Source organism: Littorina saxatilis, linkage group LG11, assembly GCF_037325665.1.
Source record: "Littorina saxatilis isolate snail1 linkage group LG11, US_GU_Lsax_2.0, whole genome shotgun sequence".
Classification (NCBI taxonomy): Eukaryota; Metazoa; Mollusca; class Gastropoda; order Littorinimorpha; family Littorinidae; genus Littorina; species Littorina saxatilis.
In genome coordinates this window covers 34,052,125-34,074,824 of record NC_090255.1, presented here as the reverse complement: position 1 = coordinate 34,074,824, position 22,700 = coordinate 34,052,125, and the positions used below count along the sequence as shown (strand labels likewise).

The window sequence follows — 22,700 nt, the reverse complement described above, 5'->3', positions numbered from 1 at the left end:
AACTTGACGTCTGTCTCGCTCAGCACCAACTTCATCGCCAGCATCGCTGAAGGGGCGTTTGAGGCGCTGAAGCGGTTGGAGGTGGTGTTCTTGGATAACAACTTCCACCTGACCGGGGAAGTCCTGAAGCCTGTCTTTGAATCTAAGACGTTGAAGTGTGTAGATCTTCGGTATGGAAAACTAAAGACACTTCCCAAGAACGCGTACGAGTCGCCAAACTTGGAAAAGTTTTATCTTCACGATGAATACGTTTCTGTTGTAAATTTCCACAGGTTTGAATCTTCTCCCAAGCTCCGCGTGTTAGGCTGGTCAGGAAACTACGTCATGCAAATCATCCCAGGTTTGATGAGAAAGTTGAAGTTCTTGTATTTATCAAACAACCTGCTGTCGTCTTTCCCAGATACATGTATTGCCAAGGCCGCGTCATTCTTTCCACGTTTAACTTTGCTGAACTTGAAGAACAACAAGATCCACTCCATCCCTTCTCAGTTATGTCTGCCCAGACTGCAGCGTCTGGACCTCAGCGGAAACCTATTTCAGTATATGTCACCGAACACGTTTCACCTCGCTCTCTTTCCGCAGCTCAACAACCTTTACCTTGAGGCCATGGATATACACATTACAAACATCGATGCCTTTGTTTTTAACAACACACACCTGAAGATGATTTCTCTCATGTACAACAACCTCAAGTTTTCAGACGAAGAATCCATTGCGATGGACAGTTTCGCTGGATGCCCCAATCTTCAGCGTCTTCAGCTCAGTAGCAACGTCTTCAGTGGAGTGTCAGACGAGAGGTTCCTCGGCCTGTTCGGGAATCTGACTAGGTTGGACACTATTTACATGGGGAAGACCTCCCTGGAGAGAATCACTGTCCGGACCTTTGCCAAATTTCCTCGCTTGAAGATTTTGTTTTTGTATCTGAACAAAGTGTCTGACATCCCGGACGGCGCTTTTGCGGGCAACCCTCTACTGAAAGAGTTAAACCTGAACGATAACCGCGTCACCACCGTCACGAGAACAACGTTCACTGAAGCAAATCGTCACAGTTTGAAACAACTAGACCTCAGTGGGAACCCGTTTTCCTGTGACTGTGACCTGCTATGGTTCAGTGACTGGCTGAGGAGCAACAAAACACTCTTCAAACACTCCCGTTCATCCTACTACTGTTCCAACCTTCACCAGGAGGTGGCTTCCTTCACGGTGCCTGACCAGGCATGTCTGCTGTCTCCCGACACGAGCGAGTTTATTGTGGTCAGTGTCTCTCTGCTGCTGATGGCTATGACTCTAGTGTCTGCTGTCTTTCGCTACCGCTGGCACATCCGTCTGCTGCTGTACGAAGCCTTCAGAGGGAGAGATGACGTCAGGAGACGTCGCCTGGAGGAAGGCAACTTTGACTATGACGTCTTCGTGTCCTACGCCTCTGGAGATCTCTCCTGGGTTTACAAAACTGCCATGCCGGAGCTGGAGAACCGCCTGGGGCTGAGGTTGTGTGTCCACGACAGAGACTTCATCCCTGGCAACAACATCGTGGACAACATCGCGGACTGTGTGGAAAGCAGCAAGAAGATCCTCATGGTCTTCTCCAATCATTTTCTTCGCAGCCAGTGGTGTCAATTTGAACTTGCTTACTGTCTTCGTCACGTCATGGATTATGATGACGCGTTGATTGTCGTCTGCCTGGGTGACGTGGCGTCACGTGACCTGACGTCATCCATGATGGCGGTGATGAAGACCACGACCTACATCCAGTGGGTGGACGATGATGACGCCATAGCCTCCTTTTGGGGCAGGCTGAAGGAGGCGCTGCAAGAAGTTGTTCCAAACCGTACTTGAAAATAAGAAATCCAAAACAGATAGACCGCTTACATGTCAAGATTTGAATAATAAGGAAGGTCAATGGATGGAAAGTTTCACGCACCTAGTTACTACTGACCAACCAGTTCTCTCAGCACTGGACTGTGAATAAGGCTGCCACCAGAGTCCGCCGCTGAGGTCTGTCAAGTTAGACAACTCCGGAAAGTGACGTGTCTTTGATAGAACTTTCTTGGATACTTTGAGATAACCCAAAACAGTCGCCCTGATGATGACTGTGTAATTGCCTTCCTTGCTACTAGGTTGATCATTTCGTATGTATTGAGCTTGGTTTGTGGTATTTTTTTGGACAGATTTTGTATGTGTGACGTGCATGGTTATCGTTCAGGTTTAACTATAGGGTAATCACTGTGCATTAGGCTTGGTTACACTAATTTTTGTTGTTTTACATATATGTTTTGTCTTGCGCACCTCATATGGTAGCCATTGTAAAAGGATTGGTTTGCAAAAGAAATGTGTTACAAATATATTGTCTTTGCAACATTAACCCCTTGCCTGCCACAATACGTACGAGGACCTTTTTTATGCGATGATAACAGAATCAATACTCTGACAAGAAAAAACAACCGCTGTATATTGCCTTTTAAGTGCAGCAAGATGATTACCTCCTCTGGAGGCCATTTTCTCATATTTAGTCGGTCATTCCTTGAATGTTATGATTTTTTTAATTGATTTTTTTTTACTTAATTCATCGGAAGTCGTCTTTTTTAAGGCAATCTTTAAGCAGTTACAGTAGTGTGACAGAATGACAGATTTCTGTGAGTGCCAACATAACTTTTAGAGAAATGCTCTTCTGGAAACTGGCTTAAATTTCCTAATCACTGCTTATATGCATGTGTTTGTGAGTGTGTCTTACAGTCTGTGTGTGTGTGTGTGTTATGTATGTGTGAGTTCGAGTGAATTTGTGTGTGTGTGTGTGTGTTTATGTGCGGGTACATACATGTGTGTGTGTGTACATATTGTCTGTAGTCTCCTCTCTCTCTCTGTCTCTCTCAATATAATTAAACAAATTTAGCAAGAACACAAACTGGTCTTTGAAGTCATCCTACTCAATTTATTATTCCACGATTTATATAAAGCACATTTATTGATAAAACAAATTATCATATAATACGCAAAAAAACACAAATTAATCATCTTTATCAATGCATTCTGTCTGTCTGAATTCTTCTTTTGCTTTGCAACACTGCTTATACAAGAGAACAGACCATAACATTCTCTTTTTCGTCAGCAGTAGACATCTTCTGATAATAGGTTATGTCGAAGAAGTCCACTATGAATACCCATACTGCACTCTCTCTCTCTCTCTCTCTCACACACACACACACACACACACATAAACCATGCATCAAATTGCTCTAAAAACATACATAAAGAGCGTTACAGTTTATTCAATAATGTGGTCATATTGCATTTATAACAATGCAGACCTCAAATTGTAATATATGATTGTGAAGTCCATGCATAACTTAATGAGTAAAGAACACAATCTAAAGCGTAAAATCAACAGCTGCACGCACACCTTTCACACACTCACGCACACCTTTCACACACTCACGCACACCTTTCACACACTCACGCACACCTTTCACACACTCACGCACACCTTTCACACACTCACGCACACCTTTCACACACTCACGCACACCTTTCACACACTCACGCTCGCATGCATGCTCACTCGCACATGCACACACACAAGCTCTCATGCACACACCCATTTGTCCACTCGCACATGCACACACACAAGCTCTCATGCACACACCCATTTGTCCACTCGCACATGCACACACACAAGCTCTCATGCACACACCCATTTGTCCACTCGCACATGCACACACACAAGCTCTCATGCACACACCCATTTGTCCACTCGCACATGCACACACACAAGCTCTCATGCACACACCCATTTGTCCACTTGCACATGCACACACACAAGCTCTCATGCACACACCCATTTGTCCACTCGCACATGCACACACACAAGCTCTCATGCACACACCCATTTGTCCACTCGCACATGCACACACACAAGCTCTCATGCACACACCCATTTGTCCACTCGCACATGCACACACACAAGCTCTCATGCACACACCCATTTGTCCACACACACACACACACACACATGGCAAAAGAAACTCTCTGGTTATACAATAAACCATCCATCTCTCTCTCTCTCTCTCTCTCTCTCTCTCTGTCTCTCTCTGTCTCTGTCTCTCTCTCTCTCTTTCTCTCTCTCCTTCCTCTCTCGCTTCCCGCTCTCTCCCTCCCTCTGTCTCGCTCTCTCTCTCTGTCTCTCTCTCTGTCTCTCTTTCTGTCTCTCTCTCTGTCTCTCTCTCTGTCTCTGTCTCTCTCTCTCTGTCTCTCTCTCTATGTCTCTCTCTCTCTGCGTCTGTCTCTCTCGGCTCTCTCTCTGTCTCTCTGTCTCTCTCTCTCCCTCTGTCTCTCTCTCTCTCTCTCTCTCTCTCTCTCTCTCTCTCTCTCTCTCTCTCTCTCTCTCTCTCTCATGATCATGCACAATACTTCCCTGTTAGCACTTTTGTCAAATAGCAGGAATTTCACTACAAGTGGATGTTGAAGCAACCTCCTTTGCTCACAGAGGGGAAATAATCTCCTTCAAAAGACTTTTCTTATATGGTCTCAAGGCAGTTTTCTTCTTAAACAAGGACCAGGTCGAGCTACTCAAGGTCACTCAATCACACCAGCTGCCTGTATAGAACTGGAGGTGACAAAGTGCCGGCAGGTCACAGTAACAGAAGTAACAAGCTTGCATTGTTGTGCTGAAGGTTAGACCCAACACATAAGCAGACCTGTCTACCTTTAAAACGAGTGTTCACTGGTGTTGATTCATGATTTCAGTTGTCGAGCACTGTTTGCAGTAGCAGGCAAACAAGTCAGACACTAATTCACAAATACCAGCTTCACGCAACAGAAGTTTTGATAAACGTATGTTTTTCACAACATCAACAACAATAACAATGAACACAACAACAACAAACTATTAGTTCATTATTGGAGGTTTGAGCCAAGTAGACCGCATACAGTCATCATGAGGCTTTCAAAGCAAATACAGTGGAGTCCAGCAATAACGAACACTGATATTACGAATTTACTGCAATAACGAACACCTGTCCATTTCCCGGCAAACTTCCTTCTTATTCTTACTTAAATTTGGCACTCTATAACGAACATTTAATTTCTTGTCAAAAAACGAACATCGCTTTTAACAAACTCCCTTTGTATTCCGCTGAACTATTTTTCCTTCTTTTCACCAGTAACCTATAACGAACAATTCGCGGTGAGGAGAGATTGCGTAATCTGACACCGCTCATTAACTTTCTAATCGTGAGCGGTCTTCTTCTTCTTCAGGTTAACGTCCCATGAGTGGTGTCAGATTCTGTGCGTTTGATTTTCCCGTGTAAAACTCAGCTGATTTACATCACGGAGTTTTATTTCTTCCGCTTCTTACTTTTAATGTAAACATTATTTCTCAGTCGGCAAATACTCTTCTTCTTCTTTGGTTAGTTTATCGTCCTTTGCGGAAATATCCGTCGGCAAATATCAATCATGGAGAAAGGTCTGAAACGAAAACGAGAAGCTTTCAGCATTGATAAAAAAAAGATTAATTCTTGCTGATGTGGACGAAGGTATTTTAAAGAAATGCGAGATCGCGGAAAAATATGGTATTGCTAGGTCTACACTGTCGACCATCATCAAACAGAAAGATCGAATTCAAGATTGCAAATTGAAAAAGATGAGATGCAGACGATGTTAGTCAAAGGGAACTAACACAGAAATACAGCTCTCGCGAAAGGAAACCCCGAGTGGTACAGTTCTGGCAAAAACATGGCCGCCGATCTTGTGTTTTTTCCCCCGTTTTTTAATTAAGTATTTCTATTTTGCTCTGGACGATTTTTGTCGCGATCTTTTCTGACTCTGACAGTGGAGCTTCTTTTCACGGATTCGATCAAGATGATGTTGGGAATTTAGGCAATGGATTAGCAATTTAGTGTTAGCTAATTCGGATCAGAGTGACATTTCTGTATCGTCTGTCAGACCCTGTGCATACCGCGGATTTGTCCGATTTGTCTATAACAAACTACGCATATAACGAACACAAATACAACTCCCTTGAGATTCGTTATACACGGACTCCACTGTACAGATCATTTTCTCTGCAAGTTAATCATAATGCAAGGTCAGAGTTAAGGCCTAGTGAAAACAAGTTTTCCCACGGAAATTCTCTTGCGTCTGTGGTTCAAGAACAGATGACTATTTCCTGTAGTTCACATAACTACCGAGAAGAGTGGCAGCAGTAGACAGGTCTGCACAAGAGACTGCTTTCTTTTTCTTGGAATTCTTCTTCTTCTTCATGGGCTGAAACTCCCAAGTGTATTTTGTCTGAGTGTTTTTTGTGTGAGTATGACCGCTTTTACCCCACCATTTAGGCAGCCATTCCTCGCTTTCGGGGGATTCCTTGGAATTGAAATCCACCTCGAAACCAGAATCACCAGACTACCTGAAGGTCAAGGTCACTGATTAGCACCAGCCGCTTGCAGCAAGTTGCTGCGGGCAAAGCGAAGGAAAGACATGGTTGCTGACTTGGTTGGGTAAGCTCCTAGCAGCTCTGATGACGTGTGGCCTTCAATTCTGGAGAAAGAATAAGAATAATAAGAATAAGAATAATAAGAATAAGAATACTTTATTATCTCATAGAGAAATTCAGGCGTGGTACATAACAATAATACAAACAGGACATTGTTTTTACATAAGACATATAGCACTCAATAACAGGGCAGGTTATAAACACACCTCCCACATACCTCTCTGGCCATTCCTTGCATTGTGCTTACGCATTCAGTCATGAACACATCCATGTCTCACTTACACATCGCACACATGGACATTCTTATACGCTCAACTTACCCATTCACACATGGACATTCGACCACGCTCCACTTACACATTCTTATACGCTCCACTTACACATTCACACATGGGCATTCTTATATGCTCCACTTACACATTCCCACATGGACATTCGACTACGCCCACTTACACATTCCCACATGGACATCTTTAAAGCACTGCGCTTACATATTCTCGCACACCTACGCGTATAACGGACTATGGCTAAACATCATTGCAAAAAAAATCATAGCATACAATATATCACAGAAAATATACGGACATACATGAAACCAAAGAAGAGAGGTTTCAATGACACAGTGTGCAAGTAGGGATATCTTCTTCTGCTCTGCTCTAACCCGTCGGGCACAGTGCTCAGATGTGGTGTTTCACACATTGTTATCTTGTACGGCTGTCAAACAAATGTGGTTTTGAGGCACTTTGAGGCATTTACAAAATAGTTGTTCAGTAGTGGCTAACCACAATACCAGTTCCCAAAGAAATGAAATACCGCTTCAATACAAAATCTGCACTACTCTTAAAGCTGGTGCAAACAACAAAACAATCCTCCTCCTCTTCCCCCCAAAACAACCCCCCCCCCCCCCCCACACAAACAATTAAAAACAAACAAACACCACATAGAAAACAAAAAAATAAAAGTGCCCCATTTCTGTCAAGAAATTCAACTTACAAAGCTGAGGCTCCACCCTCCGTTCCATGTCGAACATCCCAAATTCTCAGCACACAGTCCAGGCCTCCTGATGCCACCATTCTGTTACAGTGGCTGAATGACAGCGAGTACACCGTGTCAGTGTGACCTCGCAGCTCCTTCATCAGTGAACCGGAACCCAGGTCCCACACGTGGATCCTTCTGTCTTCCCCTGGGAATAGAAATATAACTGTTTTGTTTTGTTGAATTTTTTTTATTTACGCACACACGTGTGGCTTTTTACATAGAGGGGGAATCGAGACGAGGGTCGTGGTGTGTGTGTGTGTGTGTGTGTGTGTGTGTGTGTGTGTGTGTGTGTGTGTGTGTGTGTGTGTAGAGCGATTCAGACTAAACTACTGGACCGATCTTTATGAAATTTTACATGAGAGTTCCTGGGTATAAAATCCCCAGACGTTTTTTTCATTTTTTCGATAAATGTCTTTTATGACGTCATATCCGGCTTTTTGTAAATGTTGAGGCGGCACTGTCACACCTTCATTTTTCAATCAAATTGATTGAAATTTTGGCCAAGCAATCTTCGACGAAGGCCGGACTTCGGTATTGCATTTCAGCATGAAGGCTTAAAAATTAATTAATGACTTTGGTCATTAAAAATCTGAAAATTGTAATTAAAATTATTTTTTTTTGTAAAACGATCTAAAATTACTTTTATTTTATTCTTCATCATGTTCTGATTCCAAAAACATATAAATATGTTATATTCGGATTAAAAACAAGCTCTGAAAATTAAAAATATAAAAATTATGATTAAAATTAAATTTCCGAAATCGTTTTAAAAACAATTTCATCTTATTCCTTGTCGGTTCCTGATTCCAAAAGCATATAGATATGATATGTTTGGATTAAAAACACGCTCAGAAAGTTAAAACGAAGAGAGGTACAGAAAAGCGTGCTATGCAGCACAGCGCAACCGCTACAACGCTGAACAGGCTCGTCACTTTCACTGCCTTTTGCACTAGCGGCGGACTACGGTCATTGTGAAAAAATGCAGTGCGTTCAGTTTCATTCTGTGAGTTCCACAGCTTGACTAAATGTAGTAATTTCGCCTTACGCGACTTGTTATTTGATTGAAATCGTGCAAACTGTGTCCCCTGGATTTTGGAGAAGAGTATCTGTTTTTGTAAAGTCTGCAAAATTGAGTTTGGTCAGTTTTTTTTCTTCTATTTTACTTCTTTTGTTCTTTGTTTTTTTGAAGGGTCAAAAAAAGGTCTAGAGTCAGGATGAAAATGATTAGGTCTGTCAGGGAATCAGCAACATTGACTTTTTTTCTTGTCCTGAATAAGAAGCTTGAACATCAAAGTCTACAAGGATTACAATAAATCAATTTTACAGTAGACCTGCAGGTCCGTCTCACAAGGACAAACAAAAGACAAGCCATGTTCACGTACCAGCAGAAGCCAGCATCTTTCCATCAGGAGAGAAGGCCAGCGCCAGAACGGAACCTCTGTGTCCTGTCAACAGACGCATGGGTTTGCCGTCCTGAATGTTCCATAGTCGTATCGTTTTGTCGCACGATCCTGAGGCAACGTAGTTTCCATTGGGGTGTATAGCAACAGACTGAAAAGCAAAGCGGTCAATGTGAAATGACTGGAACACGATTTTAACAGGAAAAACTCTCAGGAAAACGTAAAACTTGCTCTTCTTATCATCTAAAAGCATAATTCTGTCTTGTTTGAACTGGGTGTAGAATGAAGAATGCAAGACTCTTTTCAATGAATCTACCAGTTTGGGTTTGCCAGTGTATGTATTCACCACTTATAGTCTCCTCCCTCAGTATTTGCAACAACTGTCCTTGAAAAGCCTTGTCAGTCAATGGGTGTCTTACCTACAGCTTGTATGGCTCCATGGATGAGTAGAAAGACCAAGAACAAAATGTGATGCCTTTTTTTTCTGCTACATTTCAAGTAGAACATGTACAAGGACTTCTAAAGTGCTAACAACTATGCTTAGGAATGAGAACCATATTTTCCTGAGAGAAATATCTATGTAATGAGCTACATATGCACACTATTAAAACATGTTTGAGTGTAAATTTGCCCCAGTGCATTATAGTGAAATCTCCTACTCGTGAACCAGTGAAATACAGACATCGCTAAGAAAAGTTAAACTCGTGAAACGAAACAATTACAGACATAGTCAAAAATTGTTGATGTTGTAAAACAGCAGATTATGATGATAATAATAATAATAATTAACACATATAGAGCGCAAAACAACAGAATATTTCTGTGCTCTCCACGCTTCACAATATCAAACTACCAGTAACAATACACAAAATAAACACATGATACGTGTAAGGCCAACAACAACAAAATAGGTGTGGTTAAGGTAACATAGCCAAAAAAAATAGGGTAGGAAGGTAGGCAATCACTTTTTTTTTTTAAACTTTTTTTTCTAATGTGTACAAATTAAACCTACTTGACAGGGAAATAAGTGTGCGACTCGAGCGCTTTCGCTTTCATTGCGTTTTCTGCACTTTTTTATTTTTTTTATTTTTTTTACAAATGTACTAAAAAGTTATAGGGTCGGCCCCTAAAAATAGGGTAGGTCGGGTTACCGTAACCACACCTATTTTTTTTTCAGGCCTAACATCTTCTATGTAAATGACTGGGAATCAGTAAAATAAAATAACACAACACTACATCTAAGTTAAGGCATTCAATACACATACTACTAATAATAATGATTTGCATAAATGAAATCAAGAAGTGTCAGCAAACCTCAACATCCTGTGTGTGTCCGATGAAAGAGCGAAGGGGATAAATTCGGTCTATGGTCCACAACTTGACTGTCTGGTCATATGAAGATGTGGCAAAGTGACTGGTGGCAGGACTGCAAATAGAAAACAAGAGGCGAAGCCTTCAAGGCTCACGTAAGAAATTGACAAACAGTAACACAAACTCAATCACTCCGTCACACATACACACACACACACAGTAAGCATAGGTGACACTGTGCAAGAAAGCGAGACACTAGATCTAGATCTGTCTGTCTGCATGTAGCCTACTTACAGGGACACGACTGCCAACTAGTCTCGGCCCGCTCAAAATAACAATGACCGAGACTTTTCGTAATTCCTTCGCGTGACGTCTAACCCTCTTACGTCATAATGTGACGTCTTCAAATGACGAAATGTTAAAGTTTCTACCACAGACATACACACGCACAAACACACACACACACGCACAAACGCACAGACAGACAAAGTTACGATCGCATAGGCTACACTTACGTGAGCCAACAATATGCAGTAGGTATTTGAGCGGAATTTCAACTTCCCAAAGTCTTTTATTTACGAAGTATTCAGTGCCAAATCTTCTTCACAAACAGACTGAGTAACACTAAAAGACACAAAGACAGCATTAGGACAAGCACGAGATCACAAAATCTTAACAATGATGCAAAATCATGAAATTCGGGTATCTCCAGATTGATCTTTTGTGTTTTGAAAAATATTAACAACCGTCAAACGCTGAAGAAGAAGAAGAAAATGTTAGAACATTTTTGGAAAAACATTGTGCAATTTGAGGATCTCTGACCCAAAGGGAAAGGGCGAAAGAGCGCTTCTGTGCATGACGGAAGTCAGGTAGTCTTGGCAACTTAGCTATTCCGATACCAGAATGTGGCAAGATTACCGTCATCTTACTGAATTCTTTGTGGGCGGGGATGTAGCTCAGTCGGTAGCGCGCTGGATTTGTATCCAGTTGGCCGCTGTCAGCGTGAGTTCGTCCCCACGTTCGGCGAGAGATTTATTTCTCAGAGTCAACTTTGTGTGCAGACTCTCCTCGGTGTCCGAACACCCTCGTGTGTACACGCAAGCACAAGACCAAGTGCGCACAAAAAAGATCCTGTAATCCATGTCAGAGTTCGGTGGGTTATAGAAACACGAAAATACCCAGCATGCTTCCTCCGAAAGCGGCGTATGGCTGCCTAAATGGCGGGGTAAAAACGGTCATACACGTAAAAGCCGTGGGAGTTTCAGCCCATGAAGGAACAAACAAACTGAATTCTTTGGGTACAATCCAATTGGGGTTAGGCCTCAAATTAATTTTGCTATAGTTTACTTCGCGAAGCAGGCTGCACAAAGCTTTGGCACTGAATCGTCAAGCTTAATTAAGGACAGCCTTATAATAGGCAATAAATAAGTTATGATACAGTATATGCAATAAAATCATGAATTCTTGGGGTCTCAAGGACAAGAATGATCTCTGGAGCTTTCAAAATGCTGAAAAAAATCTCATGTCTGTACAAAGAGCAACAACACCACCCACACCTACCAAAAGTCCAGGTCCCAGACAGGACCAGAATGGCCGCGGTATATCACAGTGTTGGTGCGTTTGGCCACGTCCCACAGACGCGCCGTGCAGTCTCTGGAGCCAGACAGAATGAAGAGGGAGTCGGGCGTGAAACTCGTCTTGTAGACAGGGCCGCTGTGCGCTCGGAATGTGACTGCCTCTTGGGACTCTCTGTCTCTGTAACAGAAAGCAAGGTGCAGAGGTCAACCTCACCGTCTCTTTGATCACCAAAGCATTTTTCTTTCCTTGCAGCCATCTTCAGTTGGTAGTTTCGTACAAACGCGCGGCTTACACACAAGTTATTTTTTAAACATGTTGGAAAGCGATAGACTTTTGCACTGTACCGTGTGTTTTGTGGAGGAACGCTATCGACGTGACAGGCTCTCTACACAGAACAATAGCACCCTTCCACATGGACACATACCCAACATCGACAGCCAAGCTGCTTTCTGTGCAAATTTAGATTTTTTTGTTCTGAATTAATTTCTCAGACTGACACAGGTGTCCGTTACAAAATAAATTCATAAAAATTCCTGTCTGATTCCTGTTTGTTCTACAGTGGAATCCCCCTTTCAAGACCTCCCAAAATTAAAAAAAAATAAAATAATCATGCCTTCAAAAAGAGGGAAACTTTAAATGGAGGTAAAGTTACCGAGGTTTGAACAAAAAATGTGAAAAAGCAAGGTCTTAAAAAGGGGAAAGTCTTAAATCCACGATCTTAAAACGGAGGTTTCACTGTAGTTAACATCAATCAATCAATCAATATGAGGCTTATATCCCGCGTATTCCGTGGGTACAGTTCTAAGCGCAGGGATTGTTTTGGATTTTTTAAAATTTATTTTTTTATGCAATTTATATCGCGCACATATTCAAGGCGCAGACACCCTCTTCTGTTCTGAATTTTTCTGCCACCTATTAACGATCACTTATTCCCTATCTTGCACTTACATTTTGACAGTTCTCTCCTCCTGAGTTTTATAAAGATAATCCGCTGCCAGGGGTATGTGTCTGTTGCTGCAGTTTGTGGGCTCGGCGGGTAAGGGTACCGGTTGTAGCCGCCACAGCTGAATGGACGAGTCTTCGAACCCCCCACAGATCAGCTTGGAGTCCGGGGATATTGTTGAAGTGCATAGACTGAAAGATGAAAGAGAAGGGAATCAGGAGCAGCATCACTAATTATTAAAAATAAAAGTGTAAGAGAGCATGCTTATTTTAATTGTTGGTTTATGTATTCTGAGCTGTCTTTGAGTAGTTCTATTTAATATATATTTTTTTTAAACTTCAGACAATTGGAAGAGAGAGTCTAAGACAGAAGGCTCTCCGAGAAAATGACCAGGAGAGAGAGAGAGAGAGAGAGAGAGAGAGAGAGAGAGAGAGAGAGAGAGAGAGAGAAAGAGAGAGAGAGAGAGAGAGAGAGAAAGAGACAGACAGACAGAGAGAGACAGACAGACACAGACAGACAGAGAGAGAGAGAGAATGAACGACACACACACACACACACACACACACACACACACACACCCAGCTCTCACGGAAAAAAGAACCAGAGAGCAACAGACAGAAAGTCAGAAAGTGTGCGTTTGGCTGAGATGCAGACAGAATGTTACAGTCGAATCAGGCAATCTGCCTAATTAGCCACGTAGAAGAGAAGTCACACACTGTAAGTGAAAGAAGAGTGAACGTTTTGAGATTCATTCATTGTAAAAACGAACCTCACATGGGGCTAATTTCAGACATTCAACTACAAAACTTTAATAGACAAACTCTGGAAATAACTCTGTTGAGTAAATGCTCTTGCTGTTTGTGTTATTGAGGCAAACCATCCCACGTGTCATTTTAGGCCAGTCACTGGCTAGAGGTGTGTCTGAAACACGTGACATTATAGGCCAGTCACTGGCTAGAGGTGTGTCTGAAACACGTGACATTATAGGCCAGTCACTGGCTAGAGGTGTGTCTGAAACACGTGACATTATAGGCCAGTCACTGGCTAGAGGTGTGTCTGAAACACGTGACATTATAGGCCAGTCACTGGCTAGAGGTGTGTCTAAAACATGTGACATTATAGGCCAGTCACTGGCTAGAGGTGTGTCTGAAACACGTGACATTATAGGCCAGTCACTGGCGAGAGGTGTGTCTGAAACACGTGACATTATAGGCCAGTCACTGGCTAGAGGTGTGTCTGAAACACGTGACATTATAGGCAAGTCACTGGCTAGAGGTGTGTCTGAAACACGTGACATTATAGGCCAGTCACTGGCTAGAAGTGTGTCAGAAACACGCGACATTATAGGCCAGTCACTGGCTAGAGGTGTGTCTGAAACACGTGACATTATAGGCCAGTCACTGGCTAGAGGTGTGTCTGAAACACGTGACATTATAGGCCAGTCACTGGCTAGAGGTGTGTCTGAAACACGTGTCATTTTAGGCCAGTCACTGGCTAGAGGTGTGTCTGAAACACGTGGACGATGAGCATGTGTGGAAAGTTTGCCTCAATAAAACCAAGAGTATTCACTCTTTCACCCGGTAGAATTATTTCCGGAGTTCATATATTCCAGACATTCAACTACAACATTTTCATTCTCACCCTTGATGTGCATTGATGAAGGTGTAAAAACATATAGACGGCAGAGCAGGCAACACGTTCCGCACTTTACGGCTGATTTCCTTCAAGGCTCGGAGCTGCTCTGCTTCTGCTGGAGAAAGTTGACTATCTTCCTCCGGCACGCTCTCCTCCTTTTCGCTCTTTATTTCCTTCTTTATTTCCTTCTTTATTCCGTCTGTCTCTTTCTCCTTGTCTCTGTTGTGGTCCCTGGGGTGGGGTTGGGATGACCGGAGGTCAAGAGACTTGCCTTCTGTGTTGGTTACTAGAGAAGACAGAATTTACAAACAGTATGTGAGATGAGGTGGTGATGTTGATTTAAACAAAACTTTATTCAGTTTTAGCATCCTGACAATATCTGATATTCATGATCCGTTCTCAAGCATAAAGCTTAAATCAGCCAATCCAAGGTTTATTTATTTATTTTATTTATTTGGTGTTTAACATCGTTTTCAACCGTTCAAGGTTATATCGCGACGGGGAAAGGGGGGAGATGGGATAGAGCCACTTGTTAATTGTTTCTTGTTCACAAAAGCACTAATAAAACAAGAAGAGCAAACGCTCGATCGAGTCACTTTCGCAGTTCTGAATATTATATGAGGCATCAGATGGACAGGAAGAAATTGCTATTCACAACACAATGAGTCACGTTGACATAAAATTTGAGCCCGGTCACTTTTATAGTTTCCGAGAAAAGCCCAACGTTAAGTTGTGTGTTGCCGAACAGAAAAGGCTAGTTATCTCCCTTGTTTTTCTGATAACGTTCGTAAAAGGCTACAGATGTAAATACTTTGATGTAAAGAATAATCCTACAAAGTTTCAATCACATCCGATGAACTTTGTCAAAGATATAAAAATGTCTAATTTTCCCTTTGACGCTGACCTGTGACCTTGAAAAAGGTCAAAGGTCAACGAAACCATCGTTAAAGTGTAGAGGTCATTGGAGGTCACGACTAAACAAAATATGAGCCCGATCGCTTTGATAGTTTCCGAGAAAAGATATAAAATGTCTAATTTTTCCTTTGACGCTGACCTGTGACCTTGAAAAAGGTCAAAGGTCAACGAAACCATCGTTAAAGTGTAGAGGTCATTGGAGGTCACGACTAAACAAAATATGAGCCCGATCGCTTTGATAGTTTCCGAGAAAAGTCCAACGTTAAGGTGGTGTCTACGGACGGCCGGCCGGCCGGACGGCCGGCCGGCCGGACAGACTAACACTGACCGATTACATAGTCACTTTTTCTCAAGTGACTCAAAAATTGCTCCAGGGGCTTGCAACGTAGTACAATATATGACCTTACTGGGAGAATGCAAGTTTCCAGTACAAAGGACTTAACATTTCTTACATACTGCTTGACTAAAATCTTTACAAACATTGACTATATTCTATACAAGAAACACTTAACAAGGGTAAAAAGAGAAACAGAATCCGTTAGTCGCCTCTTACGACATGCTGGGGAGCATCGGGTAAATTCTTCCCCCTAACCCGCGGGGGGTGTGGAACAGATGGGTAAACCGGAACCATGCGTCTTTGTTATTGCCAATATGCTTTTGGATATTGGCAAAAATGGCCGACTTCCGTAGCAATATGCTTTGATGATCGGAAGAGACCATCCAATCTCAGCCCCCGAATTCCCCCACGTGTCCATCAGAATAGCTATATACAGTGATGACAGTCAGTTTGTCTGCCCCACGTATCTTATATAGATAAAAGCTAGCTCTTTAAAAAAGCAGTTGGTAAATTACAGACGTCAGGCAAACTACCACGCCATCCAGGTTTACAACCAGTTGCTTTGTCCCCCTGTTGCTATCCAAGAAACTTCCATGAAAAACTAGCCACAACAACAGCAGTTTACTTACCTTGAAAGTTTATATGCTGGTTGATGATTTGCAAGATGATCATGTTATCAGCTGCCTGTAAATTAAAATAAAAAAATAAAAAAAGTGCATTTATGCAACATTTCTTGATAGCTTCAAATAAAGAGCAGATGCGTGTACACACATGTGTTGTGCAATTTTTTATTTTTTATTTTATTTTATCAGTGGACAGACACAAGACCCCAACAATAAACTTAATCTCTGTCAGCCTATACTTTCATCTGCTTAGGCCTAAAAAAAAAATAGGTGTGGTTACGGTAACCCGACCTACCCTATTTTTTGGGGCCGACCCTATAACTTTTTATTACATTTGTCAAAAAATACCCCAAAAAACAAGTAAACGAGTGCAGAAAAAGCAATGAAAGCGAAAGCGCCCGAGTCGCACACTTATTTCCCTGTCAAGTAGGTTTAATTTGTACACATTAGAAAAAAAAGTTAAAAAAAAAAAAAAGTGATTGCCTACCTTCCTACCCTATTTTTTTTGGCTATGTTACCGTAACCACACCTATTATTTTTTTTGGCCTTATACATTCGTTTCCTGAACCAGGTATAAGAATTCGAGTTTCAAATTTACACCTCATATAACATTAACAACACATTCATAGATCATTTGAGATTTGGAAAGGAATTTGATGTTGAAAAAAAAAGTGATATAGCTGGCTGTGAGGTCTTGCTGAAAGTCTAACTATGCTGTTAGTAGTCATTATGAAGAAACAAATTACCATCCAAGTCGCTTAAGTTACTTCAATACCAAAATCATAGTGGTCCGATTGTTTTGAATCGATTTTGAGAGGAATACAGAGCAAAACATGCGCAGTTTAAAAAAAAGAAAAAAAAGTGGAACAATCAGTTACTAGAGGGTCTCAAACACTCTATCACTCTATACTACTATTGAAGTTTCATGTCATTTCAAAACAAAACAGAACAGGTCTTCCTTACCTTTAAATGTTTCAGCAGATGAGCTACAGATGCATGAGACAGTCGCACAGAATACTTGTGTTCCCTGGAGAAAACAAAGTGGAAATCTATTTCACACCAGGCTAACTTGATTTCTGTCTCTTTACCTCTCTCACCCACACAAACACACACCCAGCAAATAGACACAAAACCATATCTATATCAAACCAATGTCCCAATTGGCCACCAAACGATTCTGTGCACAAACTCTGGCCTTTACATCGAACTTACTTCAACTTCAAGTCAGTTTTACTTTTGCAACGAAAACAAACCAGCGAGTAAATGAGCAAGATAGACTAGTTTCAGCACATACAATTTCATCTGTTGTTGTTCAGCATACCAGCACTTAACACTTGCAGGGTCACTTGGTACAAAGATTAAGGTGACTGTCATTCAAATGGGAAAATTGCATGTATGGCCGCTTTTAATCACCCGGCCATATAGGCAGCCACACTCCGTCTTCAGAGGGAAATCTCACTTAAAGTCTGTAACTGCTGTCGTAGCCTGGAGCTCTGTCCTGGACTCCAGTTTACGTAAGCTCCGGATGAAATCCTTCTGGTCCTCATCATGGAAAATCTCGTTGTGACGTTCATGAAACTTGTGGGCTGGTGAACAAGGAAAGTTAATAATTTATGCAGTGGAACGACCCCTCTTTCAAAACCATCACACATCTAACAAAATTAGTTCTTTAAACAGAGGGAGGCTTAAAACAGAGGTAAATTGATGGACGTTATGAAGAGGAAAATTGACAGATTTGGGTAATAAACTAAATGGGATAACCCTGCTTCTCTCACAAACCTCTGTTACAGCAGCAAGTTAAATCAAGTTTAAAACGCAGCTGTTACACTGCATTTGTGGGGAAAGAAACGGTCAAAGGAAATATTAACCAGTATTTATGACCAGTTGCTGATTTCATTTTTGGCTTGCTTGTGTTACTCTGATCAGTATGTGTTTCTGTCCAGGTATTTAAAATCACTGTGTACCTTGATTCTTCTGTACTGCTGAAAGGAGGTCGCTGTATATGTGAACAAATACAGGATACAGGAGGGCAGACAACTCTCTGTTCTGGGCTGGGGCACTTTCCAGAATAAACTTCCTCAGTCTGGAAAAATACACACAAAATTAGCAACAAGATTACAAAATAAATGTATGCAAAAATCATGAGGATACACATCAAATCGGTGCGTAACATTGCATATATTTAAAGGTACACTCCTGGTCGCGAAAAAAGTTCAGCTCACCATCTGAGATTTGGTCAGGCTTTTACATGGGATAAGACCGTCCTTCCACTTGGTCACACACCAAAAATCAACACCCAGATAGCTTGTTGTGATGAGTTAGAATTTTTTATGAATTAATTTCGTAAACGCCACTAGATTCATAAAAACAAATTCTCACTTCATGTGCACAGAGAGCACACAGGCTGCTCATGTTTGGTATGTGACCAAGTGGTCTTCTTCTTCTTCTTCTTCTTCTTCTTCTTCTCTTTCTCCTTCTTCTTCTTCTCCTTCTCCTCCTTCTTCTTCTCCTTCTCCTCCTCCTCCTTCTCCTCCTCCTCCTTCTCCTCCTCCTTCTTCTCCTTCTCCTCCTTCTTCTTCTTCTTCTTCTGCGTTCGTGGGCTGCAACTCCCACGTACAGTCGTGTTTTTTGCACGAGTGGAATTTTACGTGTATGGCCGTTTTTTACCCCGCCATTTAGGCAGTCATATGCCGTTTTTGGAGGAAGCATGCTGGGTATTTTCGTGTTTCTATAACCCACCGAACTCTGACATGGATTACAGGATCTTTTTCGTGCGCACTTGGTCTTGTGCTTGCATGTACACACGGGGGTGTTCGGACACCGAGGAGAGTCTGCACACAAAGTTGACTCTGAGAAATAAATCTCTCGCCGAACGTGGGGACGAACTCACGCTGACAGCGGCCAACTGGATACAAATCCAGCGCGCTACCGACTGAGCTACGTCCCCGCCCACCAAGTGGTCTTATGTCTTATCCCACGTAAAAGCTTGGCATGATCTGAGATGTTGAGCCTAAAAGGAGTGTGCGGTTAAAGCAGTAGTGGAGAATAATTGTCAGTTAAATAAAGGCAACAGACTTCCAAAACGTCCATAATTTACAAGGACCATGACAGAACAAATCAAAATATACCTTGCAAACTGCTGGTCACAGGAGCCAAAGTCACCGGTGATGCTGCTGCAAGACGTACTGTTCTCTATCCCTGTGCTGAGGCGTGACTTCTTCTTGACGGACATCTCTTCCAAGTCGGCCGTCTGCTCCTTGCGACCCAGTTGAATTTCCCCGTCCTGTCAAAAAGAGCCGTTTCCATTAACTATTTATTAACAATAACATCTGGATTATTCTCCAGAGCTGTGTACTATTTTGTGACAGTCAAACAAAACGTGAAAGTATTTCTAATTATTTCTCTGCAGGCCAAGGTATATGAAACCGGTATTTATTAATTAAAATCAATTTGTATTTCTAAAACGTTTCAGTTAAGTAAAGAAATATCACCTTTGTAACATGGTTTCTACTGGCACACAGCTCTGGAGAACAACCCATCTTACTGTAACTTCTTTCTCAAAAATAAGTTTTCAAACTGCTTAGAGCTAGAAGTACATGTACAGTCACACCTGCCCTTGCAACCACCTCAATCTCGAAAGCGACCACTCGCCCACAATGACCATCCCAAGGATCCTATTTAATTTTGGGAGTTTTCTTCTATATATAATTCACCTTTCTATAGTGATCATCTGTCCATAACGCCACTTTTGGTCGGTCCCTTTGATGTCATTCTAGACAGGTTTAACTGTAGTATTCTCTGAGCATGCTAGACACAACATTTTAGTGACACTGACAGCAATTCCAGCCAAATCAAATTTGAACCCCTAGATCAGATCGGTACTACTTGTCTCCGAAAACCCCCGAAAACCTCATCAGAAATAAGAAAATTTGTCCTTAGATCGTGTTTTGTTACATAATTGTTTGCAATCATGACTTATATTTGCAACTTTCACAGTTCATGGCTTTATTTTCGTGTTTGTGCGAGGATTTACGAAGGAGCGGAAGCACTAATCACATGACGTCATCAATACTTGTGCTTTCGAGTAACAAGAGTTACCTCCCTTGCATTGAAATTGTTGCATCGATTTCGTCGATAATCCGGCTCTCAACACAAATATAAGGGTGCATGTAGCATGAATCAGGCTTACTTTTCACAGGCATGTCCAATGCTTCACTTTGAAGATAGATTTAGTTAGTCTAGATGGGGTTTTCGGAGACAAGTAGTACCCGATCAGATCACGTACCCACAGTATAGTCACTGCAGATTGCAATTTAATTACCGCAGCTATAACTGCTGTGACACACAATTTTTGCATCTAAAAGATTAATATTTGGCAATGTCAACTGAATGAGCAAGACAGACAAAATGTTACTGTTAGATACAGAGTTGACCTTCCTGTCCGGCAGCTAGAATTTTCATTTTTTTCTGTTGAGTTGTTCTGAAAAACTACCTGTCTGTTCACTTGAAAATAAACTGGATATCTTGCATCCATGAAGGTGGAACACCTATTCGCTAATCATCCTCTTCAGCTTACAGTAACAAGGAGAAACTTGTAGTGTACTACAAATTTCAGGTTGCTAGAGCTACAATAACTTTGAGATTGTGTCCAGTCGAGCATGGGCAGTAATGTTGTAACGGTACACTAGGATTTATACAACAAGCATACTTTAGTCTTGTCTGTCTTGTCTTTCCATTACTGCCCACAATCAACAGTAGTGATTATTTCGGCACTTGATGGGATGTTGCGCAAGTCCAATAAAGCAGCGTCTCCAGCATCCAAAAGTCCATTAAAATTCACAGGTTGGGGAGTATGGGGGGGAGGGGACATGAGTCACAGTGGCTGCTGGTTTAGTGCGAGGCGCGCGACACAAAGGTGTCGACAGATGCATCCACAACTGATGGAAACGAGTGTGCTTTCTACGCATCGACATAGCCTCTTTGTGCTTGATCTTTAGCATCCTCTTACTCTTAGTAGACAGAACTGCGTTTCCAAACTATTCGCAGGACTCTCCGAGACGTTCGCAAAAACCCAGTCCTCTACGGAAGAAGAAGCTAATCGAAGACGGATAAAACGGTACCTGGTACTGTCGTCGCTTCATGTACTGCACCACAACCCCTTTCAACTGCTCAGCCTTAGCCCGCTTCATCTTCGCGGCACTTTTTCGTGGAAAACATTGACAAAATGAACAAGAAAGCGCCGAATTTCTATCAGCTAAACTTCGAAAGTCGACTAAGCGCAGCCATTTTCCTCGACTTCCTGTTCCGGCGAGTCACTTTACCGAAACGCATACAAGTTGAGAAAGTTTACCTACTCTCCGATAATTCGCGTTGATTTTCTGCTTATCTCCTTATTTCTGTCGATTTATTAAGATAATTCCTCTGAGAGAGAGAGAGAGTGAGAGAGAGAGAGAGAGAGAGTGAGAGAGAGACACTGACACAAAGTTTACTGTGAAGCTGGCAGCCATACACAGGTTGGGATTGGGGGAGGGGAGATGATCGAGACGCGATATATGCGCGTATTCCGTGGGTACAGTTCTAAGCACAGGGATTTATTTTTTTATTTTTATATTTTTATTTTATGCAATTCAGTAAATCGCGCACATATTCAAGGCGCAGGGATTTATCATGTTTATGCCGTGTGAGATGGAATTTTTTTACACAATACATCACGCATTCACATCGGCCAGCAGATCGCAGCCATTTCGGCGCATATCCTACTTTTCACGGCCTATTATTCCAAGTCACACGGGTCACTATTTTGGTGGACATTTTTATCTATGCCTATACAATTTTGCCAGGAAAGACCCTTTTGTCAATCGGTGGGATCTTTAACGTGTACACCCCAATGTAGTGTACACGAAGGGGCCTCGGTTTTTCGTCTCATCCGAAAGACTAGCACTTGAACCCACCACCTAGGTTAGCGGAAAGGGGGGACTCTGAGAAAATTGCTAACGCCCTGACCCAGGGTCGAACTCGCAACCTCTTGCTTCCGAGCGCAAGTGCGTTACCACTCGGCCACCCTTTCTTGTTGTGTAGTTGGTAGCTCAGTTGGTAGCGCGCTGGCTTTGTAGCCAGTTGGTCGCTATCAGCGTGGGTTCGATCCCCACGTTCGGCGAGAGATCAAGGAGTCAACTTTGTGCAGACTCTCTTCGGTGTCCGAACACCCCCGTCACGTGTGCACACATGCTCACGAAAAAGATCCCACGTTCACAGCGAAAGTCTCAGGGCTTGGAAAACACGAAGACACGCATGCATCATCTCTCGTCTCCGATTTTCATGATCGTATTTCGATACTTTGACGAGACAAACCCAATGCTGGTGTGTCGAAGAAGACAGCCACAGCGGGCTTGTTCGAATCAAAGTATCACACCATATCTTCAACGTATTACCA

The 22,700-nt window shown here is 42.2% G+C and overlaps 2 protein-coding genes and 1 long non-coding RNA gene across 3 annotated transcripts in view; 1 reads left to right on the top strand and 2 right to left on the bottom strand.

Moving 5' to 3' along the window:
* LOC138980299 (toll-like receptor 13) overlaps positions 1-2,703 on the top strand; it is a 3,388-nt gene extending 685 nt beyond the window's left edge. The window contains exon 1 of the mRNA XM_070353161.1: positions 1-2,703. This exon is cut by the window's left edge and continues 685 nt beyond it. Within this exon, the coding sequence (XP_070209262.1) occupies positions 1-1,836 (1,836 nt within the window). The 3' untranslated portion in view covers positions 1,837-2,703.
* A 200-nt stretch (positions 2,704-2,903) lies between these two features.
* Positions 2,904-3,982, bottom strand: LOC138980300 (uncharacterized). The gene is made up of 2 exons (XR_011460287.1): positions 3,524-3,982; positions 2,904-3,397 (listed from the first exon to the last, which is right to left on the bottom strand). It is a non-coding gene; the product is annotated as an uncharacterized lncRNA (long non-coding RNA).
* Positions 3,983-5,884: 1,902 nt separating this feature from the next.
* Positions 5,885-21,557, bottom strand: LOC138980298 (TAF5-like RNA polymerase II p300/CBP-associated factor-associated factor 65 kDa subunit 5L). The gene is made up of 13 exons (XM_070353160.1): positions 21,388-21,557; positions 19,396-19,550; positions 18,232-18,350; positions 17,727-17,853; positions 17,231-17,294; positions 16,274-16,328; positions 14,399-14,678; positions 12,763-12,948; positions 11,797-11,991; positions 10,240-10,351; positions 8,908-9,076; positions 7,481-7,670; positions 5,885-6,531 (listed from the first exon to the last, which is right to left on the bottom strand). The coding sequence occupies exons 1-13, from the start codon at positions 21,454-21,456 to the stop codon at positions 6,414-6,416; spliced, it is 1,839 nt and encodes a 612-aa protein (XP_070209261.1). The 5' UTR covers positions 21,457-21,557; the 3' UTR covers positions 5,885-6,413.
* Between the last annotated feature and the right edge of the window lie 1,143 nt (positions 21,558-22,700).

Excerpts from the sequence above, each read along its gene's own strand:
- LOC138980298 (XM_070353160.1), bottom strand. The coding sequence starts at position 21,456 with ATGAAGCGGGCTAAGGCTGAGCAGTTGAAAGGGGTTGTGGTGCAGTAC. Across the intron at positions 16,329-17,230 it reads ATCTGCTGAAACATTTAAAG|GCAGCTGATAACATGATCAT; the intron begins GTAAGGAAGACC and ends TTTAATTTACAG. Across the intron at positions 11,992-12,762 it reads GAGGAGAGAACTGTCAAAAT|AGACAGAGAGTCCCAAGAGG; the intron begins GTAAGTGCAAGA and ends TTTCTGTTACAG.